The sequence below is a fragment of the Felis catus genome, chromosome A1 (assembly GCF_018350175.1).
Source record: "Felis catus isolate Fca126 chromosome A1, F.catus_Fca126_mat1.0, whole genome shotgun sequence".
Classification (NCBI taxonomy): domain Eukaryota; kingdom Metazoa; phylum Chordata; class Mammalia; order Carnivora; family Felidae; genus Felis; species Felis catus.
The window spans coordinates 25,285,347-25,313,283 of NC_058368.1; the positions used below are offsets into that span (position 1 = coordinate 25,285,347).

Below are 27,937 nucleotides of genomic sequence, written 5' to 3' on the forward strand. Positions count from 1 at the left end.
ATAAATAAACGTTAAAAAAAAACTTAAAAAAAAAAAAAAGAAGAAGGTTCCTTAGCTAGAATGTGTGTATCAGGTGACTTTAATTTTTTGTCATTCTGTACATGTCTGTAAATGACCACCAAAGCGCCACAGGTATTGATTTGCTGGTTACAAACTTTAGCGAGTGGGCACGTACACAAATAGAGAATCCATGAATAATGACCGTCACGCGTATGTTGTGTAGGTGGAAGGGCATTCACTTGAAGTCCACCCGATATTTGGGTCCCCAGCCCCACGATTTGATCAGTGACAAGAATATGGCAAGTTCAGTTTCAGTTTCCACATTTTCAAGTTGGGGTAACTACATCTACTGCCTTTCCTCAGAGAGGTATTTTTAGGATTAAGAGAGAGAACGTGTGAAACCATTAACCGTGGGCTCTGGCACACTTCTGTCCCCTTAGTGGAGGAACACACGCTCTTCTCAGTCGCGCCCAGCTGCAGGTATGTCCCCACAATTGGCGTGGGCAAAGGGGCACCATGAATCACCCCGACAGACACCCAAATCGTTACGTCCAAAACAGTGGTGCGGTCCACCAGCCGAGCCTTCTCCCTTGTCCCACCGAGGCTCGCCCTCCACTCTTAGCCACCCTGAGTCTATCCTTCCAGCCCTTTAACATCCGCTGACACAGTGTTAGGCTCAAAGCAGAGCCCAGATGGTAATTTTGGAAGAGAGGGGCACCATCACAGACCCATCACTGAGCAGTGAGAGTTCGATACGTGGTAACGAAGACAGCAAGGGACACCAAGGAATTCCCAAGGAGCGATTCATGCTGGCGGCCCATACACCTCAAGACCATCATATCACAAAGGGGATCAGAGCCACAGAGCTTAAGTCCGATAATTGCACTTCCCAGTGCAGCATAATCGTCTGAGTGTGTCTTAAATGCAGATTTCTGAGCTCCCTACTTGTAAGACTGATGCACTCAGTATGGTATATGGTCCAGGAAGCTCCATGTCTAACCAGCTCCCTCGAGGGATGCCAGCTGCGGGCACTCGGGACAGCTCGGAGCCAGGTAGGACGTGTCATTTGCCCAGGTGGGGGTTACACCAGGGTTAAAGGCCACCGTGCTAAGATTGGGGATCACAAGCATTCTCATCCTGGTTCTGTCACTTGATGGGCGGTGTGAAATTGGAGATCACTTGCACCCTCTCTGAGATCCAGATTTTTTACTAGTAAAAAGGACTCAGACCCCCTGACCCCCTAGGCACCTTCCAACATAGAAAGTCAGTTAAATGTGCCTCTAAAGTGGAAATAAAAGCACATGCCCTGTTTGGGTCACCACCCCGCTGTGAGATAACAATTGCAGACGTGTTTTTGAATGAGATAACAATTGCAGACGTGTTTTTGAAACTGCTGAGCACCACAGAAATGTAAGGTGTTATCGACAAGAGTAGGTTTTGCTAATGGCAGAATTCTGAGGTGTATTCAAAAAGTGGTGAACAGGTGGGATGTGTCCTGGAGAAGAGGTAACAATTGCAGCAATGAATTAAAAAAAAAAAAAAAATCACGATAGCTACTTCTAAAGACACCCAAAGCATCTCACCTTAAGTACATTGCAACGCTCTCCAAATATCAAGTCCTCATTTCTCAGGCTCTTTTCACAATTTTACAGATAGAGAAGATAGAAAACAAGTCAGGTTATCTGCATTATGTCTTCGGGCGTAGAGAGAAATATAATTGGCACGGTGTATAATGTTGGCTGGAATTCTTCAAGACCCAAAGAGCTAGATAAATAGAAGGCACAGTTCTATGCCATTAACTTTGCAATAAGCACATGTCATTAACTTTGTAAGGATGTGCTTAATCTTCTAGATAGTGAGGGTGCAGGGACATTCTGCAATCAGAACCTTATTTACTTTAAATAAATCCAGCCTCCGTGGTTTTCGTGTTTCCCAACTGGGAAAGCACAGTCGCTCTTGTGGCCGAAGCTGAGACCAGAATGAACGTCACTGTGGGCAGTACGGCCCGTTTCCTTGTCAGTTTAAGGTCCCTTGACCCTAGATTTCTGGGACGATTGGCCACAGTCACTAAGGAATGGATCTTGAGAGGTCCTCTCCAGCCAATGGGGGCCTCTATCACAGCAGGATTCTGTTCTAGAACACATTATTACGGGAATTGTGGTCATAATCAACAGTGTATATCCCAGTCTTGAGAAGAAAACAAACACTGAGCTCCAGTTTTGTGTTAGGCCCTGAGCTGAGCATTCTACCCACCGAATTAACTTCACCCTCGCAACACTGACTTAATAAAGTGTTGTCGTAATTGCCAATTTACAGATGGAGGAGTAAACTCAAGACTCTAAGTTAAATGAACGGTGCCGGTTTACCCACGAGGTCACAAATCCAGTCCTGGCTGCCCGAACGTGTATGTGTGAAACACACACATAGGAAATCGCCAAGGATTTATCAAAGCACTTGCAGTAGTCACGGGGGTGAAGATCGTTTTTTTGTTAACTTCTTTTTTTAATTTTTTTACCGTTTTTTATTTATTTTTTGAGAGAGAGAGAGAGAGAGAGAGCGAGCGAGCATGAGCGGGGGAGGGGCAGAGAGAGAGGGAGGGAGTCACAGAATCCAAAGCAGTCTCCAGGCTCTGAGCTGTCAGCCCAGAGCCTGACGCGGGGCTCAAACCCACAGACCGTGTGATCATGACCTGAGCCGAAGTCGGTCGCTCAACCGATGGAGCCAGCCAGGCGCCCCTGTTAACTTCTTATTATGGAAAATTTCGAACATATACAAAAAGAGAAGAGCCCGATAAATGTCCACATACCCCTCCCCCAGCCTCACAAGGCCAGACCACTCTTGTTTCATCTGTACATCCACCCAACTTCACAACCACCCCCACCCCGCCACTGGGTTATTTTAAAGCAAAGTGTAGACATCCTGTTATTTTACCTATAAATACGTGAATGTGCGTCTTTTTAACAAAGCATCAATACCATTATTATCCCTTTAAAATTTAATACTGGGGGCGCCTGGGTGGCCCAGTTGGTTAAGCATCTGACTCTTGATTTCAGCTTCATGATCTCTCGGTTCAATGAGGTCGAGCCCCACGTTGGGCTCTGCACTGACAGTGAGGAGGCTTCTTGGGATTCTCTCTCTCTCTCTTTCTCTCTCTGTCCCTCCTCTGCTTGTGCTGTCTCTCGGTCTCTCTCAAAAATAAATAGAGGTTTCAAATACAATACAATACAATACATTTAACACTAATCACTTAATACCAGCAAATACTGAGTCAGGGTTCAGATTCCCCCAGTTGTCTTTATTTTCTGATCGGTTTCAATCAGAGATACGCGTCTTCATCCAACCGAACGTCCGAAAAGGAATCACTAGCCCTTTATCCTGTTTATCACTGTTCCGAGTATCCATGATGGCTGTTAAATCATCATATTCAGCTGCCTTTATTCTGCCTGGGCTCCCCCAGGAACTTCTGACTGCTCCCTCAGCAGAAATGCACTAAATAAAAAACCTTAATGTGTAGGTGGTGGATCCCTAGCTGTGCACAGTCTGGATATTTGGGCCCTTATCCCTGTGCATGCCGTCAGGTCCCTCTTACCCTCTGACCTTGGTTTTCACATCTGTGCAACGGGGATCAGTGACATCACCTCTTGGTCTAACTTTCCCTGGCCCAGTGATGGATCCGTGTTTGTTAATGGGCACCGCCATAGCCCCAGCTGTCCTTTTTACCAACCAACCTTAACATCTTGTCCCCTCCTTTAAATGGCCAGCGCTTCCCACGCAGACCCTGTGCCTTCTCTGTTACACGCCCGCAGCACCCAATCCAGAAAATGTTGACAGACTAATAGGTCGCCATGACTTCCTTCCCCGGGAAACCAAATCCTCCTCTCATGACTGAGTCCTGTATCTTCCCTCCTATTCCCAGACAGAATCAAGGAGGAGGTCAAGGCCAGTGTTGCCTCATGGCCTACTATCTTAGATACAACACAAAAACGTTTAACAACGTTTAATAGTCATGTATTTACTTTAATGGCGATTGGAAGAACATACCTATTTTATCAAACTCACAATCCTATGGATAGTACTAAGATGAGGCTAAAGCAAGTCAGCACCTTCCCCTGCAAGTGAGAAGATTTGAGGAAAAATACCAAATATGCAGGCATTTCAGAGACGCCAAGAACCCTGATTAAACTTTGAGAAAACGTTAAGACCAAACAAATTCTTTCTTCCCCAATTCCAGTCAGACCTAGCTGGATTTAGTCCGTAAAGAAAGGCTCCCTCTTGGCCTTGTGAAAACAAGGTCACCTCGCCCTAAATATATGTCTACTCTGAATGTTCTTGTAACAATTCTTCATCCACATTTATGTTGATTAATCAGCTAACATTAATCGGGAATCTAGTCTCAGACCCCACCCGCCTCCAAGGAACTTCCAGTCAGTTTGAAAATGCAGTGAATAGTACCAACCATCGCTGGGTGCAAATGAGGGCAGTCAAAGAGGAGCATACGTTAATGCAGGCTGTAAGATGTGGGGATCAAGGGACCGGGTGTCACAAAACCCAAAAAGAGTCCCGGCTCGACGCCGTCTGGGTGCGTGACCTGTACAAAATCGTTTCACTTCTGTGCCGACATTTCCATATCCAGAAAGTGTGGATGCTAACACGATTCAGAGCCACGCTGGGTTTCTACAATGACCAGCTGTAGAGGGTGCCATTCACCACTGTTGTTGCCATGCACAACCTGTACCCCCATCCACGGCAACCTCGCTGACATCTGACCTGTTTCAGGGAGTTTGTTTGTAGAGTTCAGCAATGAAGGGACAACGTGTGACATTTTCTTTGTTTATAGAGAGCGACCGAGATGATGACTGCAAATTGAAAAAGACAAGTTGCTTAGATTTCCTTAGCAGAGGATTTCTAGAACAAGGAAAAGGAAATAGCACTTACTGAATGAGTATTATGTGAGGATAGGCTAGTTGAGTTCCATATTCATGTGTAATATCTTACAGAGAAGAGCTATCATGTTTTATATAAAATCACAGAGCCAGCAAGGGGCAAGAGGCAGGGTTTAAAACAGGATATCTGACTCCAAACCACATACTTATTCTTGCTGTTCACAGGGCCCAGATGTTTTACTTCGCATGTGTTGGTATCATTACTGTGCTGAGCTTCTCTTCTGCCCTGTCCCATTTCCCGCCCCAGAGAGATAAATTACAGTTCTCTGAGGGCAGTGGCCTATCCCCCTCCCCTTTTTTTTTTGACATGCCTAGACATGGAAACTAGAACAGCACGCTTCCCTTACAGCGGAGGTATAATGAGTCCTTGCGGGTGAACTAATCCACCGAAATGCACTGAAAAGCAAGAAGGCGATCAGATTGAACCCCATGAACCTGTCGTCACTTTCGGCCTGCCAAAGTGGTGATTTCATTTGTCTTTGTATAGTTAGCGTCTTTGGTGAAGCCCTATGTTCATTTCGATTCATATTTGTAAACTGCACAGCTGTGACCGTGCGATGGCCAATCTCTAGCAGTGGGGTTTTCCCCTGTGAATTCCGCAAAACCCCAGGTCAATCCGTGTAGCCCTTAAAGGGGGCTGGCCCCTGCACGTGAGCATGCTGGTTTTCCTATCACCATCTTGAACATATAATCCAATGAGGGTAGCGGCCCCGAATTCCCAGTGGCTTTGGGCTCAAAAGTCCCATCTTTGAGTGCTCTTGAGAGAGTCACTTAGCTTCTCTGAATGTCACCTCTAAAATGAACCTAAACGTAACTGCTCTGCCTGCTTCCTGGTGTGAAAGGCCAAGAAGTGGGAGACAAGCAGTCATAAGGACCAAACACGTGGCCCGTTATGCTGGTGAGGCTTGAATGTTCCTGGCCTAAAGCACTATAGCAAATGCTGAATGTATTTCTTTACCAAAGTTTGGGCTTTCCTAGGAGCGAGCGTCTGAGCTAAGCAAACACAGGAGGAACAAAACCCCAGGATGACTCAGCCCATGTTTGAAGCCAGCCCCTTCTCAGTAGGTCTCCACAGCCAGGGGTATCACTAGTTGGGTATCATGGACGACACTGATCTGCGCTTGATGTCCTTGAGGTCCGCCGAGAGGTCTGGGCCTTTCAGAACTCTGAAAGGCTCTTCTAAGTCTGGGAGGTAGAGCCTATGGCAGCATGATTCTAGTCCCCAGAGCAGCCATGACCAACATTTCCCATGAAGGAGAGATTGTCCCTTCCCTAATCTATGGGAAATGTCCTCCGGTATGGATACAGACCCAGAAGGGGAAAGAGGAGAAGTGTGGCTTCTCCTTGAAAGGATGGACGCGGGAAGGGGAATACAGTTGGCCGTGGGGCTCATCAGACCTTTCCATCACCTTGTGAGGAAGACAACCGAGAGACTCTGCCCTCAGGAGCACCATGCTCCCAGCTGAGACCTAAGACGCCTTAGTGCCAGGGGTCCAGAAAGGGTCCTGGGCACAGACATCTCTCTCACAGAGCCTGAATCCCACCTGCGAATGGAAATCCCTCCGTAGCATCAGACCTGGCCCTCTCCCCGGCATCTCCTTTTTATTTAATTTTTTTCAGTGTTTATTTTTGAGAGAGAGAGAGTGGGGGAGGGGCAGAGCACGAGGGAGACACAGAATCCGAAGCAGGCTCCAGCACAGAGCCCAATGCAAGGCTCGAACCCACAAACCATGAGATCATGACCTGAGCCGAAGCTGGACACTTAAACTGCTGAGCTGCCCAGGCAACCCCAGCATCTCCTTTGTCAATGCAAGTGGTCTTGCAAGGAAAATGCTCGAAATCACCAACCACTGAGTGCCTTTGTCAGATCACTGGCCTCCAGCAAAAGGAGAACATGGAGGAAGAATGGCCAATAGGAAGGTGGGGGGGGGGGGGAGGGCAGGGAACAAAGGGGGAGATCCATGGAGTTTCTAAGGACCAGGACTCTCTGAGTGGGACTTTCCAGGGTGCAGTGTCTGAGGTTGGTGGCCTTCCATCTAAAGCGTTTGGGGAGGACTGGACAGTAACTAGGCAGGTGTAGCTGACGTACTCTAGAGTGCTCTCTGCTCCTGGAAAACTACGGCTACCACAGACCAGAAGAGGCGTTCAAATGCCCCAGCAGACTCAAAACCTATTGACCAGGTTTTTTTAAACACCTACTTTCCCAGCATTATTGAGGGTTACAGCAAAGAACATGGGCCACCTGAGGTATTTTTCAGGTACGTGAAGCTGAGATCCCCAGGAGGCCGAAAGGAAGGGCTGGGTAGGCTGCTAATTTTCAGATGAAGGGACAAGGGCCGAGTGTCATCCTACTGTGAAATTAACTCAGCTGCCTAGTACCCCGATATGGCCGACGTTGGTTTTGATAAATGCTAACAGGTAAGAGGATGATTCCCAGGCCCATGTGATCGATTTTGAGAGAATTATACAGTTGACAGCAATAAGGAAAAGATGCCATCATAGGTGATCAAATAAATGTCAGCAAATTGTTTAACATGCAATCTCCTGAGATCTTCCTCCTAAAAGTTACTCAAATGGGGAGAGACGTGGGTATTGTGGGCAGATTCCATAGCTCCCTGTTCTTGAAGAACAAGCCCTAACAAAGGAGAATGGGAATAAGAGGCTTGCACGGGGCACTGGAGGGTGCTGTTGGAGCTCGATCTGGTCTGGTGTAGACCCTTCGTTAATGATCCAGCCATAAACAATGCCTTCACGAGACACACTGCTAGCACTCATTGGGGAAATAAGGAAGCCCGCGAGAATGGAATCGTTATGTGCAAAGGGAACCAGGTCAGATGGCTCGGGCAGGAAATAGCATTGATGGCTGGCAAGTTAATGCGCTGTTGGGAAATAGATCAGAAAACACAAATATTTAATGTGAGAAGAAAAACTGGAAATCAATAAGACCTGAAAAGACCTGAGGGTGAGAACAAATAGTGAACCACCGGCACTTGCCGGGTAATTGAGAAGCCCAAATGCCCAACGCGATTGGGAGGCCCGAGGCACTTTCTGGAGACACAGAGCTGCTGTCGAAATTCCCTTCTAAACAAGACGGACCAGATCCCAGAATAAAGCAGCGTGTGGCTGACACCCTCAGGGAGCTAAGGACAAGCAGTTGGGATGCAGAGAGAGGAGGTGCTATTTCCTTACTTTTTTTTTTTTTCAACGTTTATTTATTTTTGGGGACAGAGAGAGACAGAGCATGAACGGGGGAGGGGCAGAGAGAGAGGGAGACACAGAATCGGAAACAGGCTCCAGGCTCTGAGCCATCAGCCCAGAGCCTGACGCGGGGCTCGAACTCACGGACCGCGAGATCGTGACCTGGCTGAAGTCGGACGCTTAACCGACTGCGCCACCCAGGCGCCCCGAGGAGGTGCTATTTCCTAAGAGCGAGAGAAGAAACAGGGAGCTGAGAAGCGGCCAGGCCCAGCCTGGTGGCACATGCCTGGCGTGTGACCGAGTGAGAGTGGGCACTGGCCTGGGCTCAAAGCCCCTAACTCTAGCTCTGCCGTTACTAAAGGGGCGGCTGCGGTTCCCGGCTCCCACGCCTGTACAATCTATACCTCACACTCGCACGGCCTAGTGCCTGCCACACGATCGAATCAGCGCTCGATATGGTCGATATGGCCCCAGAACAAGCTTGAGCCTCCTTAAGCCACACCCCCCCCCCCCCCCCCCGGTTTTATTCCCCTTCTCTGCTCCTTCACGCTGGCCTGTTTCTGGGAGCTAAGCAGGAAGAGTTACGTCAGGTGTAGATTCAAGACGTTTTCCAACCTCTCCGTCACATGATCCCGATTTCAGACCCTATTCCTGCCCCCACCCCCAGGTTGGCACCCTTTTCCCGTCCCTTAGTGATGCAGAGAGTGATTTACGTGGGCTGTGAACAAACCAAAGGAGCAAACGCACCCTCGGGGGGAGTAGTGGTCAGCAGAACTACGTGGCATTTCAGTGGATAGAATCAGACCTAAAACAAGTTCCTAAGAGCCGTAGGAACCCTACGGGGAAACCATGCCGTCTGATGACCAGGACGAAGTTTTGTATTCTAAGCTTCATGAGCTGAAACTGATGAAGTGGCTGCCCATTACAAAGTTATAAGGACAGACTCCTGGGTGGCTCAGTCGGTTAAGCGACTCAGGTCATGATCTCACAGCTCGTGAGTTCGAGCCCCGCATCAGGCTCTATGCTGACAGCTCAGAGCCTGGACTCTGCTTTGGATTCTGTGTCTCCCTCTCTCTCTGCCTCTCCCCCGCTCATTATCTCTCTCTCTCTCTCTCTCAAAAATAAACATTTTAAAAGTTAAAAAAAAAAAAGTTATAAGGATAACTTGAAAACAAATAGCTGGGATGTTTTTGTGTCCTGTTTCTCCCTCCTGCTGAACATACTTGCCTAGATTGTTACCTGTTGAAAGAATGCTGAAGGTTTTCTTTCTAATCCTATTCTTCTGAAAATCCTTGAGATGGCTTTTTTTTTAATTTTTTTTAACGTTTTTATTTACCTTTGAGACAGAGAGAGACAGAGCGTGAGCAGGGGAGGGGCAGAGAGAGAGGGAGACACAGAATCTGAAGCAGGCTCCAGGCTCTGACCTGTCAGCACAGAGCCCGACGCGGGGCTCGAACTCACAGACTGTGAGATCACGGCCTGAGCTGAAGTCGGACGCTTAACCAACTGAGCCACCCAGGCGCCCCGAGACGGCTTTAGAAGACGTATGTATAATTTTACTATATATAATTATATAGTTTATATTATATATGTAATTTTACATTAAATATGTTATATGTATATATACATATTAGCTATGTATTTATATCTATACATATCTATATAGATATCTATATATAGTATATATATCTAGATAGATATATCTGTAGCTATCTATATCTATCTATCTATTTATCCATATCTATCTATTTAGATAGATAGATCTATATATATATCTGGATAGAGATAGATAGATAGATATGATGCCCACTGATGATCGATCCTGTCCCTACACATCCCCGTATGTAGCTTTCAGGTAGTTACCTCTGCACCGGATTCCTCCACCCTACATTTCAGCCCCCCTGGTTGCACCGCCATCATCTTCCAACAGGCCCTCAGGTGACTCTGAAGAAGTAAGGCCGCCCCCTTTGTGACATAGCAGCAGTGGAAACAATCCAGTCAGGAGAACCCCACCGAGGAAATGGCTGCTTAGCAGGAGGAGACCTCAGACTCTCCGGCCTGCCAACGCTTCACCCATTCATTGGCCTCCGGCCTGAGTCCCCCTTCCACTCTACCTTTGGTGTGCGGCAGGCCCCGAATCTCTTGACATCTCCAAAGCACCATGTACCTTTTGGCCCGCGTCCTAGCTTTTCTGCTTAACGGATTCGGTCGTGTGAATTTGGTTCCAGGTCCCAGTGCTCGTTCTCGTTCTCCCCCACCCCACCCGACCCCTCAGAATTCCAGGGTGGATGTACAACAGCAAGCCCCAAAAGATCTAAGTCTGAGAAGAAGGGCTTATTCCAGAGCGTCATGGAAACTTTAAGTGTTGTGATGACTGGAAGGTCTTACCAGGTCGCCAAACCCGCCTTCCTCATTTGAGGGATGACAAGCCCAAGGCCCAGAGTGGCTAAGCAACCGCCCCCGCCCTCCCCGCCGCCACTGCCCGGCACACGGCTGGTTGGCAGCTTGAATCTGAGGCCTTGACTATGTTGCTTATGCTACCTATCTTGCCAAAGTTTGGAAAGCGGTGAGTTGTTCTGGCTACAACTAAGTTACACCCTTCTGTGAATATCCCTACCTGAGGGAGAACCACGTTGATGGGAATTTCTAGGCTTTCAGACCTGGTATCTCTTTTTCTTGTAAAATTTGGCCTTGAGTGCTGTGGAAAAGAGAAAATAAGACAATTTCTGCTTCCTAGCCCGTCCTCTGAGCCTCAGTTGCTCACCTGAAAAACAAGAGACTTTCTACTCACTTAGCCCCTCTCGTCACTTATGTACATTATGAAAATCTGAGTCTGAAAGCATATGAAGATGGCATCTGATGAGATGTGATTTTAAGAAATTAAGGGGCGCCTGGGTGGCGCAGTCGGTTGAGCGTCCGACTTCAGCCAGGTCACGATCTCGCGGTCCGTGAGTTCGAGCCCCGCGGCGGGCTCTGGGCTGACGGCTCGGAGCCTGGAGCCTGTGTCCGATTCTGTGTCTCCCTCTCTCTCTGCCCCTCCCCCGTTCATGCTCTGTCTCTCTCTGTCCCAAAAATAAAGAAATGCTTTAAAAAAAAAAAAAAAAGAAAAGAAATTGAGACACATTGGGGTCAAGGGCCGCCAAAAAGTCTTAGGAGCAGAGATGCCCAAACCTATTACCTTTGCTAAGATTATTACTTCCACCTCAAGTAAAAAGCCATAGCAGTGTTAGGTGCCGGGTATAGGTCCTGTGCAGGAGTTGGTCACCAAAACACTCAGAACATTCCAGAGGTGACATCACAAAACAATATGGTGTTTTTAAGGGCTCATGGTCTCTCTGAGTATCACAGGTGGGAATGAGGCATCTAACAGTCAGAAGGAGCTCACCCTGGTTGTGTCCAGCTTACTGATCAAGGTGAATGTGACACACAATAATCCAAACGCCAGCCCCCTGTTTGGTCATCCTATTTACCTCCCCACTGCCCAGATGGGCCGAGAGCCCTATCCTCTCTCTAAAGGTAGCATCTCTACTTGGAGTTGTATCACTCAAGAAGGAAGACACCAAAACTGAACTCATTCCAGACCAAAGGAAGATATGTAGCCTGAGATATTTTCTGCCACCAACCAATTCTCCAATTCTTTGAGGCCAACTGGCTGTCCTATATTCAATTCAATTCTGACACGTTCTACCTGGAGTTGGTGTCGGGTCACCTAAGTTGAAAGGCTCAGTCCCACAAGACAGCCCCCACTTCAGACACCAGTTGTAACTCCCAGGCCACCAGTGTTTCTGACTGACCAGCTATGAATTGGGGGTTCCCACAACCCCCCCCCCGCCTCAGCTTTAGTAATCTGCCAGGATAGCTAACAGAACTCAGGAAAACACTTTATTTACCATTAGTTTTATTATAAAAGATACAGCTCAGGAATAGCCAAATGGAAGATGCTTAGGGCAAGGTATGGGGGGAGAAGGACACGGAGCTTCCATACCCTTGCAGAGGACATCACCCTCCCAGCTCCTCCGTGTGTTCACCAACGCAGAAGCTCTCCTAACCCTATCGTTTAAGGGTTTGTATAGAGGATTCATTACCTGGCAGTGGTTGATTAAGTCGTTGGCCTTTGGTGATTGAAAATTTCCATCCCAACCCCTCCCTTTCCCGGGGGTAGAGGGATGCTGAGAGTTACAACCCTCCAATCACATGATTGCACATGGTCGATTCCTCTGGCAGTGTCCATCCTGAAGCCATCTAAGGGCCACCAAGAGTCCCTTCATTACCATAAACTCAGATGTGTCTTAGACAGGCACCTTATGAATAATAAAAGGCACTTCTACCACTCGGGAAATTCCCAGGGTTTTAGGACCTCTGTGCCAGGAACTGGGAACAAAACCCAAGACCACAGTGTTGACGTCCAGGCTTCATGAAAGGGGTAGCCCGGCCCCCTGGCCGCATTCTGTCAAGTCATTTGCCTCTACAGACTATTACTGGGAGCCTTCTTGTGTTTCTTTTTTTTTTTTTTTATTTTTAAAAAAATTTTTTTTTCAACGTTTATTTATTTTTGGGACAGAGAGAGACAGAGCATGAACGGAGGAGGGGCAGAGAGAGAGGGAGACACAGAATCGGAAACAGGCTCCAGACTCTGAGCCATCAGCCCAGAGCCCGACGCGGGGCTCGAACTCACGGACCACGAGATCGTGACCTGGCTGAAGTCGGACGCTTAACCGACTGCGCCACCCAGGCGCCCCCCTTCTTGTGTTTCTTAGCCTCTTATTAGGCAGAGAGCTCCAATGGCACTACTATGCCAGGTTTGGGGGAAAGAACAGTGGACCAGGGTCAGCAGATCCAGGGACACCGTAACTACCCACTGGAATCTTCCACACCCAGATTACAAGCAAGCCTTGCTTTAAGAAAATCCAATGTACAAAAATTCAAAGATATATGTATGGAAAAAACACGAAGGTAATTAATCACATTATCAAAGAATTGACTGCTCACCTCCCATAGGTTCAGAGGAGCGCCTTCCTCCCACAGGAGGCACTTCTAAGGCCAAGGAACACGAGCTCTGCCCCGTAAGGTTCTTCACGGACAAAGAAACCAGCTAATAAGCCTGAGGTGTTTAATTACTATTATATATGTGCATATAAGAAATTATTCACATTCGTTAGTATTTTTATTTTCAAGGGAGGAACTTCTCTAAGTGATTCTTTTTTAATGTAATTTTCTAATTGTGGTCATAAACGCCCCACCCCATTTAAGTTCCTCTTGGCTTTGTACAGTGATTCCCCCAGATTATACCCATGATCTCAGGGGAAACTGAGGGTATGGTTCATTCCTAGAAGGGAAGTCTTGCTGTCGGATGATCACGAAAACTCCCAGGGTCCAGATAATGGTGGAAATCCTCCCTTTTCCCATTTCAGTGCCAAGTGGCCCAGTGGAGTCCTCCTCTGATGGGTGCCCAGGGGCCCTTCTCTTTGTGGGCTCCCTCCTTCCTCACCTCTGCCTTGGTCCTTGGCCTTTTTCTGCTCAGCAGCTGGGCTCCGGGTGAAGGGGCAGCTACGGTATCTGTGGCTGACAGTGATGGCTCTCACAGCATAACAGTGAGTATGACCTGACCACAGACACTCCCTCCTGTCCTTCGAGGGGGGTTGCTGAGGGGAGGGACGAAAACAAAAGGGCACAGGGACTGTCCTACTACATTAGCATAACAAGAACTTCTTTTATTGAACCCAGAGAAAGAGCACCGATCAGAATAAATGAGGATGCAATTAGCAAGGTCACAGACGCTGACGTCAGCAGGCCATGCGCAAATCTGAAGGCCAAGAAGGAGTTCCCGGGCCGTATGTCTTGGCTCAGTCCAGCACAACAAAATGTCCCACACACTGGGTGGTTTACACAACAAGTACTTGTTTCTCACAGTTCTGGAGGCTGGGAAGACCAAGATCAAGGAGTTAGCAGATTGGGTTCCCGATGAGACCTGCTTCCTGTCTCGCAGACGGCCACCTTCTCACTGTGTCCTCATATGGCAGAGAGAGCGACAGAGTGTGTTCCGTGCCTCTCCTCATCTATTACAAGGACGCTAATCCCATCCGCAAGACTTCACAAAACCTAATTACCTCCCGAAAGCTAACCCTCCGAATACCATCCCACTGGGGATTAGGGCTCCAACATAGGGATTTTAGAGGGACTAAAACATCTAGTCTACACAGCATGTGACTTGGACAAGTCACTGCCCCCCCCCCCCACAGAAGCTCAGTTTCCTTGTCTCCAAGATGAGGAAATTATAAGTAATTTGAGATACCACACATAAAGGAGCTGACACTTAGCAAGTTCTCAATAAATAATCACTGCCTTGGAGCCCTCCTACGAAATCGCCTCTCTCCCCCTTTGACTTAAAATCTCAAGCAGCTGACGCCCAACTGGGGCTACCGTTACCATTCTTGATAGGACAGCTTTTGTGAAGGCTTTGTATTTGCCTGATTGATGAGTTGGCTTTTGTTTTTAAGGGAGGAGCATTTCAAACGGAGCCATCCTACTTGTCCATTAGCTGGGCTCCTTCCTTCTCTGCAGAACACATGTATCCGTAACCCAGTACGGAGAAGCTTCCTTGCGATGAAACCCAAAATGCCTGTTATTACTCAGATTAACACTGTCATCAATCATCCACGTTCCGTGAGCATCCACAATTGGTGGGCGCTACATAGACCATGGAGGCAGACATGCCTCGTGGGTTTCTAATCTAAACAGACAGGTAGAGCAGAGACAAAGGGAAAGGGCAAGCGTGCATCTGAGACTCTCCAGGCTTTCTTTACATGCAACTGTCTGATGATGAATCACAGGGAAAAATTCAGCAAGCGGGAGGGTCTATTAGAGAGCCCAGGGCCTCTTGCCTTTCCCCGGAGAGTCACGGAAACCGTAGCTGTTGGCCCAGGAGTCAGAGGGTGGGCCAGGCAGGGGACATTCTGACCTTTCCCTCCTCATTTATGGAGAAGAGGATGAAAGTTGGATGAGTGTAGTAAATTATCATGATGCCTGTCATCTCTAAATTGCAGGACATGATGGGAATATGTGTTATTTGTGCTACATAGGGCAGAGGATCGTCTACTTTGGTGCCAAAGGAGCACACTGAGTACAGATAACAAGGGTTGGAGCCAAGCTCTTTAGAGACAGTTGGGGGCCCTCACCTTCTGAGGAAGTAGAAGGTAGGAGCCAGGAAGTCCAAGAAAGCCTGCTGGTAAGTCTATTGGGCAACAAATAAAGGTCAACAGTTGGAAAAATCTAAGAGGGAAGGCAGTGAAAAAATAAAATGGCAGCTATCAGGGGCAGCTGGTTGAGATGAATGGTTGCTATTGATAGAAGAACCACCCACCTGTGTGGGAATATTGAAGAAACCAACAGAGGTAGAATGTGCCGGAAAGTAGAACGGTTGGCACTCCCAAGTTCCAAAGATAACCAGGTTAAGTAAACCCTTCTTAAAATCAGAAAGGAGACCGTGTGTAGGACTGGTCCTCATAAGTAACATCGAAACTCGTGGGTCTTTGGAGCTGAGTGCCATCCTTACAAACTTCCCTTCTGAATCTGGGAGTGCTACAAATCCCCCCCAAAGTTCTGACTTTTTCCTCATATTAGTCCATTTGTTCATTTGATCCAAGAGGGAGGCTCGATTAAAAGACGTCCTATGGAGGGGCACCTGGGTGGCTCAGCCAGTTAAGCATCTGACTTCAGCTCAGGTCATGGTCTCACAGTTTGTGAGTTTAAGCCCCGCATCGGGCTCTGTGCTGATAGCTCGGAGCCTGGTGCTAGCTTCTGATTCTTTGTCTCCCTCTCTCTCTCTCTCTCTGCCCCTCCACCGCTCACGCTCTCTCTCAAAAATAAATAAACATTAAAAAATTAAAAAAAAAAGATGTCCGATGGAGAAGACTTCTAGTCTCTAAGAAATTCTCCTTCAGTTTGGAAAATGTCACAGCTGAAACTAATATAACGTTGTATGTCAAATTATACTTCAACAATTTTTAAAAATTTTTTTTTTAACATTTATTTTTGAGACAGAGAGAGACAGAGCATGAACAGGGGAGGGGCAGAGAGAGAGGGAGACACAAAATCCGAAACAGACTCCAGGCTCTGAGCTGTCAGCACAGAGCCCGACACGGGGCTTGAACTCACGGACCGTGAGATCATGACCTGAGCTGAAGTCGGACGCTTAACCGACCAAGCCACCCAGGCGCCCCACTTCAACAATTTTAAAAAAATAAGTGACTGTGAGGTCTCTGGCCCCAGTGGGAGATGATAATTGGCCTTGTCATTGCAGACCATCAGAAGCCATGGGAGTGAACGCTTCCCAATGAAGACGCAGTGGGGGGTCGGGGGGGTCTCCCCTTCTGACCAACCGGGGGCAAAACTGAAGGTTTTGTTTATTAGCACAACTCTAATTGTGATTTGTGTGATTCTGTACACTCCAATCTAGCCGAAATTTAAAAATTATCTAATTAGTTAAGTGTGTAATCCCTTCAATTAATTAGCCATCAGTTGCTCCTTAATGATAATGAAATGCTAACAAATAGCATGTGACCTCTGAATAGTGCCAAATAAATCGATTAAAATATTTTTTCAAGAAGTAACAAGGAGGGGCGCCTGGGTGGCTCAGTCGGTTAAGCATCCAACTCTTGATTTCAGCTCAGGTCTTGATCTCACAGTTTGGGAGTCTGAGCCCCTCGTGGGGCTCCGCACTGACAGTGGGGGGCATGCTTGGGATTCTCTCCTCTCCCTCTGTCTCTGCCTCTCCCCTGTTCACACGCTGTCTCTCTCTCAAAATAAATAAATAAAAACTTAAAAAAAAAAAAAAAAAGAAGTAACAAGGATTCCATTTACTCAGTTTGCTCCGTGAGTTTTAATGTGTTCAGTCTCCAAAGCATGCGTCTGAGACTGGGCTTACATCCCTATAAGCAAGGACAACCTCTTAAGGTGATAGTGTCAGAGGAGACCTTCGCCTCCACACTGGCCGGTGGACAGACACACGGACTCTAAGTCAAGTGCCTATGTTGGAACCCTGGGTCCACCCCCATCTAGCTGCTGGACCTCTGCCGCATTCCTTCTGCCGAGCCTCAGTTTCTTTGATGACAGAATGGCCACGATTGTTCTTACAATTTAGGGTGGCGGTGAGGATTAAATTAGACAACACAGGACAGGACGAGACTTCAAAACGGTGCTGCGTGGGCTTCTCACACACAGGCGCTCGATAAATATTTACTGATTGGAAAGTTGAGGCGAACTGAAATCCTTATCAATGAACGCTTACTTGAGCATCGTCTCTGAGCAAGGCAGTGTGCTTGGTAGCGGAGATGAGGAAGACAAAGAGGGGAAGAAATCAGATGCCATTTCTTGCTCCCAAAAGGACCGTAATCTAACGAGAGAGCGGCATTTGAGGAAACAGGAGATATTTACTGAGTGCTTACTATGTACCAGGCGCTGTTATCAGCCCTTTAAGTACCATTTAATCTTGTCAACAATTCAAGAAGGTTAAGCACCTGTTGCTTTTAGCCCCATTTTATAGTAAGGAAAGCGAGGCGCCAAAAAGTTAAGTGATTTGCCTACCATCGCTCAGCAAGTGTCGGAGCTAGGACATGACCTCCGATTCCGAGCCCTTAATATTGCCTTGCGTACTGGGAGCGAGGGGAGCATCCCGGACTTGGACTTGGAAGTCTTCAGCTTGCATATTCCATGCCGTCTGTGTAGCCCTGCGTAACTACTTCACCTCAGAATCAGAGTCTCCTCATCTGTAAAATGGGTTAGCAGTCCCCATGGCATGGTTTGTTGTGACCTGCCTTGTGCCTGGCATGCCGTAGGTGTCTAATAAAGTTTAGGTGCATCTGATTCTGCATTGCCATTACTGGGCCTTTTTTTTTTTTTTTTTTTTTTTTTTGCCATTACTATTTATAAACCAGAGTTTCTATCAGCGAACACACCCTGAGATCCCGCGTATGAAACCTGGACCCTAGACATCCTTCGGACTCTCTCATAAAGTTGACCCACACTATTTCAAATGACTGTATTAAGAACTACGTACCATCATCGGTAATCTACAGTCAGTGAGCTACAAAATCTTCTCCCAGTAAATCCTACCAGTAAATTCTCTTGAGTGCCACCCTTTACAGGTGCATTTCCTAATTTACAAATGTGGTGCTTTAAAAGTTATTATGGTATGCATATGATAAAACTTACCCAAACGGAAATTTTTACAAGATAAATGAAGATAAAGTCACTCTTTCATCCTAACGTTGTTGTACCTTATTTATCAATAATACAAATATATTTTGCTTCTACAAAAAGTTATCAATATTTTTAGTGGGGTGCCTGGGCAGCTCGGTTGGTTAAGCATCTCTTTTTTTTTTTTAACGTTTATTTATATTTGAGACAGAGAGAGACAGAACATGAACGGGAGAGGGGCAGAGAGAGAGGGAGACACAGATTCTGAAACAGGCTCCAGGCTCTGAGCCGTCAGCACAGAGCCCGACGCAGGGCTCGAACTCACGGACCGCGAGATCGTGACCTGGCTGAAGTCAGACGCTTAACCGACTGAGCCACCCAGGCTCCCCTAAGCATCTGACTCTTGATATCATCTCAGGTCATGAGGTTCATGAGGTCGAGCCCCCCCGCATTGGGCTCTGCGCTGACAGCACGGAGCCTGTTTGAGATTCTCCGTCTCCCTCTCTCTCTGCCCCTTCCCTCCTCTCAAAATAAATAAATAAACATTTAAATATACATATTTTTAGTGAACAGAGTGTAACTGAGTGTGGTTCCGTAATTCTCAAAATCTTAGCTTAACACAGTGAGCCCAAAGTCAAGTTCTATATTCAATTGACTCACATTTTTTAATTTATTTTTTTTTAATTTTTGTTTTTAACGTTTTATTTATTTTTGAGACAGGGAGAGACAGAGCATGAACAGGGGAGGGTCAGAGAGAGGGAGACACAGAATCTGAAACAGGCCCCAGGCTCTGAGCTGTCACCACAGAGCCCGACGCGGGGCTCGAACTCACAGACCGCGAGATCATGACCTGAGCCGAAGTCGGCTGCTTAACCGACTTAGCCACCCAGGCGCTCCTCACATTTTTTAATTTAATGGCTATCACTGAGGAGTACCTCACAAAGATCCATAGAACCAAATGAAAAAATATATATTGACTGCAATTTCTAAATAACAATACTCAATATTCAGTCCTATCCCAAATAATGCAAAATTTTTTACTAAAAATTGCCTCCATTTTCGAAACACTTTCTTCATTGAAGAAGTTTGTTGTTTTTTTTTTTTCAAAAAAAAAAAAAAAAAACCTCTAAACTCTCTCATTCTTAAAACATCATCCTTTCCGTGAAGGCTAAAAAATAATTGTGTGGTTTATTTTTCTTTTTAAAAATGGCTCCTAGAGTATTACGTGGCAATGAGAAAAAATGAAATATGGCCTTTTGTAGCAACGTGGATGGAACTGGAGAGTGTGATGCTAAGTGAAATAAGCCATACAGAGAAAGACAGATACCATATGGTTTCACTCTTATGTGGACCCTGAGAAATTAACAGGAACCCATGGGGGAGGGGAAGGAAAAAAAAAAAAAAACAGGTTAGAGTGGGAGAGAGCCAAAGCATAAGAGACTCTTAAAAACTGAGAACAAACTGGGGGTTGATGGGGGGTGGGAGGGAGGAGAGGGTGGGTGATGGGTATTGAGGAGGGCACCTTTTGGGATGAGCACTGGGTGTTGTATGGAAACTAATTTGTCAATAAATTTCATATAAAAAAAAAAGAATTTGGGAGAAGGCATATTTCTTACCAATTTCCCATTGAGTTGATACTTAGGGAATCTCTGCTAACTGTTGCCAAATAAAGATCCTGCTGGGTTTTCTTTAATAAAAAAAAAAATAAATAAATAAAAATAAATAAATAAAAATAAAAATGGCTCCTAGGGGCACCTGGGTGGCTCAGTTGGTTGAGCGTCTGACTCTTGATTTCATGAGTCAGAAATCATGACTGGTCATGATCTCACAATTCATGGGTTCGAGCCCCATGTCAGGCTCTGTGCTGACAGCACAGAACCTGCTTGGGATTCTCTCTCTCCCTCTCTCTCTCTCTTCCCTTTCCTGCTTGTGCTTGCTCGCTCTCTTTCTCTCAAAATAAACTTAAAAAAAATTTTTTTTAATAAAAAAAATGGCTCCTAGACAGCAGACCGTTAACAGTCATTTGCCACCCCAAGAAAGGGTCAGCAAATTTGGAACACTGGCTCTTTTAAAAAAAATTTTTTGGGGGGGCGCCTGGGTGGCGCTGTCGGTTAAGTGTCCGACTTCAGCCAGGTCACGATCTCGTAGTCCGTGAGTTCGAGCCCCGCATCAGGCTCTGGGCTGAGGGCTCGGAGCCTGGAACCTGTTTCCGATTCTGTGTCTCCCTCTCTCTCTGCCCCTCCCCCGTTCATGCTCTGTCTCTCTCTGTCCCAAAAATAAAAATAAACGCTGAAAAAAAATTTTTTAAAGAAAAAATTTTTTTTATCTTTATTTATTTTTGAGAGAGAGAGAGAGAGAGAGCATGAGCGAGCATGAGCAGAGGAGGGGCAGAAAGAGACAGAGACACAGAATCCGAAGCAGGCTCCGGGCTCTGAGCTGTCAGCACAGAGCCCAACGCAGGGCTCCAACCCATGAGCAGCAAGATCATGACCTGAGCTGAAGTCAGACGTTTGACTGACTGAGCCCCCCAGGCGCCCCGGGAACACTCTGCTCCTTAAGAGAAAACTGCACAACTCCCTGCAGCACGAGAGATTTTTATGCTCATTCTCTATCTTGGCACAAAGCACTGCAAAAGTCCTGGCATTTTATACTTTCTTTCTCACTTGTTAAAATCAGGTTCATTGCCTCCATAAACTCTTCTAGTTCTTTGTGCACTTCTGGCTTCAGCGGCTCTGCAGCAAGAGCTTGACGACGAATGACCAGAGGGGAAGGGGGTCAATTGTAAGGTGACGGAGGGTGACCAGACTTGGTAGTGATCACTTCACTGTGCATACAGGTGGTGAATTATAACATTGGGCGCCTGAAACATATAATGTCATGCCAGGTTTACCACCATAAAAAGAAGGAGAAGACAGCAATGTCTTGAGTCAAAGGGCCACAGCAAACCCAAGGAGATGCCTCAGGCAGCAGGGAGGCACGCAGAATCAGGAGAAAGTGTGCCCGACCGCACTACTCTCATCCCTCTTACCTCCTGTTGAGGGGTCCCAAAATCAAGTCCAAGAAGGCAGAGAACAAGAGAGCTCTCGATGGAGCCAGCGTCTCAGAGCAAAGAGAAGGGCAAAGACGGCTCATAAGAGGCAAACAACATAGCCAGCACCATTTCCAAATGGACGGACCCGACCCGAGGCACGTTTTTTTGAATATATGAATTCCCCCCGAGCCACCCCCCCAAAATTCAGAGTTAACAACACGTCAGGGTGAAGCCTGAATACTCCATATTTTCTGTTTTGTTTTTTTTTTTTTAATTTTTATTTTTGGGACAGAGAGAGACAGAGCATGAACAGGGGAGGGGCAGAGAGAGAGGGAGACACAGAATCGGAAACAGGCTCCAGGCTCCGAGCCATCAGCCCAGAGCCTGACGCGGGGCTCGAACTCCCGGACCGCGAGATCGTGACCTGGCTGAAGTCGGACGCTTAACCGACTGCGCCACCCAGGAGCCCCCATATTTTCTGTTTTTGGAAAGTTCTTTAAATTACTCCAATGCACAGTGAAGTTTGGGATCCCTAATGTTATAAGACACACAAATGACCTTGAAGATTTCGAAGCAGGTCACACAGTGCCTTCTCACCAGGAGTCCAGACCAACAGGGGCAAATCACCTTAAGAATCTTCCCTAAGGGGACAGCATTTTGTCCTATTACGATGTCCCGGCTGGGGCAGTACTTACCAGTCAAAAAGAGAGAATTGTGTTACTCTCTCTCCTCAAGTACTAATCCTGAGGATAGCTGAGCCTAAGGATAAATTTTGTGCACTTGAACATTATTGTCCTTTTACCCCCTGAGTAGAAAATACAAGTAATAGCTCTAAAAGAAAGACCTGAATCCTTGAAAACTCTTCATACACATCCAGACAGACCCTCAAACTTTAAACGGTAGCAGGCTTGAGTGGCTAAAGGGATTGTATTTCCACGAGGACCATCATTGGCAAGGCATGTTGTTCAGAAGTCTCACTTAAAGATCATTTTTTTCCATTATAATCATTGAAGTGAAGCCAAGAGGGAAAAAATTTGACATTCTGATCTCTAGAATCTTGGCTTCAGAAATGCCTATTAATACAACACAATTCAATTTAATAAAACTTACAAACTCCCGGTAATCCTCAAGGTGCTCTTAAAATTGAAATTGATTCTGTGAAACTGCTTTCACCTACCATCATTAAGGAAAATTCCATTTTAAGTCAACTCTTAATAAGGGAGGTCATGAAGAAAACTATTAAGGCCAGGAATACAGAACGTTAGGAACATGTGGCCGGAAGGAAGCAGAAGCCATGCGTATACCCCAATCCAGACCTTACACTTGCGTGATATTGCAGGCTCTGGGCCTAGCAGCCGCTCATTTTCCTAGAGAACTAAATGGAGGAAACTGTTCATCATTTCCACTTGCACAGCACAATTAAGTGACAAGTTGTTTTCCATGAGGTAGTTTTACCGTAAACACGCCCACCATTAAAAGACGCGCGGCTGGCGGGCAGGGCAACCTTCATTCACTAATGTGGCCAGAGTAACAAAGAGACTTCATTGACTGCAGAAGTTGGAGTTCCAAGGCATAGCTTGGGTTTATCCATGTCATAAATGGGTCCTGAGGGCCATGGTTGGGATTGCTAGGCTCCTGGGTCCTGTTCCCTGACAGTCTATTAACCTGCCACGTAACCCTGAGCCCAGGCTCTTAAACGTCTCTCGTCAATTTTCCAACATAATAAGTGCAAATAAAAATAAGCCTATCTTAGAAATCCCATCAGGGTCAAACTTCACTTTTCTACAGGTACATCCTACTCTACCCAGTAGATACGTCCCACGTTGCAGGGAAATGCTTACAGTGAATGGGAAATCAAATGACTGTCAGATGGTATTTTTAGATACTCTCAGAGAGTTGACTTTAAAAGCATTCATTTGGGGCGCCTGGGTGGCGCAGTCGGTTAAGCGTCCGACTTCAGCCAGGTCACGATCTCGCGGTCCGTGAGTTCGAGCCCCGCGTCGGGCTCTGGGCTGATGGCTCAGAGCCTGGAGCCTGTTTCTGATTCTGTGTCTCCCTCTCTCTCTGCCCCTCCCCCGTTCATGCTCTGTCTCTCTCTGTCCCAAAAATAAGTAAACGTTGAAAAAAAAATTTTTTTTAAATAAAAAAAATAAAAGCATTCATTTACGAGAGTGGCTAAGAGGCCAGGTGCTAGAGATAGACAGCTGTTTTCTTGATGTGGCAAAAAAACTGTTTTTGGTGGATTAACCAACATTTTTCCTGTCCCCTTAATTCCTATGATCTCACACCCCGTCGCCTCCGTGTTCTAGGACCTTCTACTTTTACTACTTGTGTCCGTGACAGCTTACCGGTCATCAAAGATGTGTCCTCCTGCCCCTGCGTGGAGCGAAGATGTAACTGGGAAGTGACTGCCCATCCAGGGACTGCATCCCGAAGCCCCCATGAGCCAGGCGGGGGCTGTGTGACCGAGTTCTACTCAAATGGATGGGGGCAGAAATGACACATCCTACTTGTGACCGTCTCTGCACAGCCGTTAGAAAGACAAGGAACAAAACAGGATGCCTCGTTCAGCTGGGAGATTCCTTAAGTCAGTTTAAGTCAAGAAAATAGACGTGGACCTCCTCTCTGAGTCCTTCAGTGTCACCTACTGCCCTGAGAATCAGGTCCTCCCCAGCCAGGACCAAGCACATGTAAAAATCAGGCTAAGCATCTACTCGATGCCTATGATATGCCAAGATCTTCCATGTATAAATGCAAAATCTCATTTTTAAGTAGTGGTAGAATTATCTGCCCTTAACAGAGGGGAAACTCGGGTCAAAGAGACCCAGGTGACTTGTTCAAGGTCCTTCGAAGAGTAGGTAGCAAGCGCTGAAGTCTGAAGCCAGGTTTTCTGGCTCTGAATGCAGGGACGGTGGCACAATTCTACAGTTTCCTCTTCGGGACAGGGTGCCCAAAGGGATCCCCGGCTCTTATCCATGCCTCAAAGGCCCACGCATCCAACGTAAGATCTGAGGCTGGCCAGTTTGCGATGGACCTGTCTCTAAGGGCATCCTACTTGAGGTTCTAAGAAGAAAAAACAAATATTTTCTCCCAATCGTTTGATCCACATGAATGCATGGGCCATAGGGCCTGACCATCTGTCCGCCATTATCCTCGTATGACTGACCACTGCCAGGTGTCACACCAGCCGGTATGGATTCGTCAGTTGGTATAAAACAAGTTCAGTGTAATCAATCACGCAAACTTGAGCCCTTAATACCCGCTATTACTGAAAGCATACCCTAACCTTGGGACGCTAAAGGATTAATGACCCAAGTGGAGATATGAACAAGGCCTTAAACGCATGTGACTCATGTTTGTATCAAGTCTGACACTCATTGGCCCTGCAGGGACTCTCCCAACTCACTGGTGTAATCAGTAAAAAATTCACGTGGCCCCAAAACCTGGAGATTTGTGATCATGTGACCCACCTCAGAAAAACCTCGGACAACCCCACAGTGTTTTGTTTGCTTCAACCAATTAGCCCGATACACTCCAGACCCACTTGTGCGACACACGGAGCACACTGCTGAGGTTACCATGGCAGCCCCCCAATGTCCCCCTTGAGATGGGCCTCCATTTGCAGACCCCATCCCCTCCATTATGGGACCACAACACATTTATCACCTTTACTCCCCCAGGGGGCTTCCAGACGGTCTGTGCTATTGATCGTTTCAGCAATTTACCAGGTAGGGAATTAGAGTTATGGGTTAGTAATTTCCTGTGTGCCTCTTCCTTCCCTTCTCAAAGTTTGGTGCTAATTTATTTTTTTTTAATTTTTTTTTTAATGTTTATTTATTTTTGAGACAGAGAAAGACAGAGCATGAACAGGGGAGGGGCAGAGAGAGGGAGACACAGAATCTGAAGGAGGCTGCAGGCTCTGAGCTGTCAGCACAGAGCCCGACGCGGGGCTCGAACCCACAGACCGTGAGATCATGACCTGAGCGAAGTCAGACGCTTAACCGACTGAGCCACCCAGGCACCCCAGTTTGGTGCTAATTTAATCCTCATAAGGACGCTGCGCTCCTCCGATGCCCTGATGGCTGGCTAGTTATTCATCTGCGAGACTTCGCAAAACTCCCTGACAGCCAGTATGTCCCTGGCTGACGTCAGACACAAGATCAGGCACCAAAAGCTCATCCAGCCAAAAGAAAGGACTAAGAACACATAAAAGACCCAAGTAGTCAGAAACTGCCAAAGGCAGGGAAAGAAAGCTTTGCGCTGTCTGAAGGATCACAGAGCTGGATTTGGCCCAGCAGTGGGAAGGACAGGATTGAACTCCTGCGGGGGACACCGCACGAGACAAGCATTCACCTCCCCACGGTTCAGTTCCCAAGGCAGTGTTCCAGTCGAGCGCCAAGCGTTATCAGCCAGATGTGTTCAACCAAGAAAAGCCGAGAAACGGGGATAAATATTCCGCACAGGACATGACAGGACGTCACAGCTCTCCCACTGCTGTGGCCCTTCCTTCTTCCTCTTCCTCTTCCTCTTCCTTTTTCTTCTTTTTTGCCTACTGTCTCTTGCATAATTCTGAAAATTCTCATGTCCCGAGCTGGAATGACTCGCCTCACTCTAAATTCAAATTTTTGCCCTACCCCCAGCTCACGGTTGGCTGGGACCAGGCACTGGTGCCCAGTGCATTTCTTCAGCCTCTTTACCCCCAGAAGAGGGACTGGCAAAGAGCCTTGCCAAAGAATTGACCTGCTGGGAAGCGGCCACTTAACTTTCGCTTGGGCCCTTCAATCTACAGAAGGGTTCCCAACCTCATTTTCACTACTGTACCCAATACTACACTGGATCCATTGACATGTTTTTCCTACTTGCTCCCACCTATGAAGTTTTACTACCACTTGGGGCGCCCGGGTGGTTCAGTCAGGGTCCGACTTTGGCTCAGGTCATGATCTCGAGGTTTGTGAGTTCAGGCCCCGCGTCGGACTCTGTGCTGACAGCTCGGAGCCTGGAGCCCGCCTCGGATTCTGTGTCTCCCTCTCTCTCTCTCCCCCTCCCCTGCTCTCTCTCTCTCTCAAAAGTAAATAAACATTAAAAAATTTTTTAAAAAATAAAATTTAACACCGCAGATATACAGATTCTGTGTATCTGTTTATGCACTGTATGTTTACCCATGCTGTATACATAAAGAGAATATTATTTTTTTCTCACCAGCCAAGAAAAAAATTTTGTTCTCCTGGGAGCATTATCACCCCCTTAAGGAGGGAAAATGGAAGCTTAAATGCACAGTAAAGGTATGATGGTTTATAAACAGGCATGTCCTCTTGAGTGGAGAAAACTGGGAGCCTGGTAAATGGGAAAAGGAGCCACTTAGGACAAAAAGGGTACAGACAGAGCAGGAGGACCCAAGACGTTTATATCCTTTATAAGATTACCAAGGGCTGAATTGAAAGTGGGCCTTATTTACTGGCACAGTGTCCATTTATGAAAGGCATAAATATCACCTTCAATTTCTACAACTACTGCCTTTCTCCATAATTTGACAGTCTCGGTGTTTGAAGAAATGTTATGCAGGACTGATTTTCACTAACCAGGAACACCTTTTTCAGAACAGACGGAGGCCTTTCCTCTGTCCACCGCCCCCCCCCCCCCGCCCCCCCTTCCTCTGCTCTCACCCTCGCTGTATGACATCCCTCTGTCCAGCAATCCCCAGCAAGAGCCTCAGGCCCTCAGTGGTGCTCTGGGCCATTCAGAGTTTATTACAGCATTTTGTAATTAGCCAGGAGTACTTTAGACTCATATTTTTAATCCTCATCTCCCTGATTGATTTTCTAAATTATGTGTCAGCATGAAGGTGTTTAAAAAAAAAAAAAAAACCACTTAACTCAGCAGCAATTAACTGCAAAGCTTTTAAAGCTTAGTTTTCATTTCATAGGTCTTCAAGAGCCAGAAATAATATCAATAATACCGAAATCAAGTTGTATTTTATCCCTGTTTAAAAAGGCGGCAAGTGGTTTGTGAGGCACCGTTTATCTAAGCAACATCTAATCTTTTCTGCCTCATATCTAGATGTCAGAATTTCCTACACACACACACACACACACACGCACACACACACGCACACACACACACGCACACCATCGAGGAAAATATAGTTGGGCAGGATTTAGCTAAAGTGGGCATCGCTCATGAAGAGGGTGTTGAGAATGTTCTCGATCCTTCAACACTTTTAGCATGCCAACATTTTGTCTCGGGCAGTGCTTACGTTTAGGACAACTGGTGACATCCTCATGCATTTTCCAGAACTGGAAAAGCTAAGCCTCTAAAAGCAAAACCCTTGAGGTTATTCTCAGTGTAGAGTAAAAAGCATAAGCAAGGAAAAACTGCCCCGATGCCTCTTTTTCAAACACCGTTTAAAGAGCCCCCAGTTTGCAGGGAGCTTGGAGACCGGATTATTTTGCAGCCACGGTGAGCAAAGAACTCTTTCTGGAACTTGGTATTTGTTTGGAGATCCGAGCTGGCCCCTGAGGTAAATGTTAAGATAACTGTCCCCAGGGGTCATTCACAGTTGAAGATTATGAAC

At 46.7% G+C, this 27,937-nt stretch overlaps 1 protein-coding gene and 1 long non-coding RNA gene across 25 annotated transcripts in view; one reads left to right on the forward strand and one right to left on the reverse strand.

Moving 5' to 3' along the window:
• The window catches only part of CBY2 (chibby family member 2), a 160,929-nt gene extending 149,415 nt beyond the window's left edge, over positions 1 to 11,514 (reverse strand). For 16 of the 24 annotated variants that reach the window (XM_045053123.1, XR_006594748.1, XR_006594752.1 and 13 more), the window contains exons 1-2: positions 11,320 to 11,459; positions 10,759 to 10,839 (exon numbers count right to left, since the gene is read on the reverse strand). Coding sequence is in view for 2 of the 24 variants with exons in the window: in XM_003980399.5 (XP_003980448.3) it covers positions 10,759 to 10,840; positions 11,364 to 11,437 (156 nt within the window). In the remaining 22 variants the exon portion in view is untranslated. The other 8 variants (XM_019826714.3, XR_006594744.1, XM_003980399.5 and 5 more) reach the window with 7 other exon arrangements.
• LOC123384122 lies at positions 11,438 to 15,851 on the forward strand. The gene is made up of 3 exons (XR_006594798.1): positions 11,438 to 11,554; positions 13,553 to 13,732; positions 13,866 to 15,851. It is a non-coding gene; the product is annotated as an uncharacterized LOC123384122 (long non-coding RNA).
• The last annotated feature ends 12,086 nt before the right edge of the window (positions 15,852 to 27,937 follow it).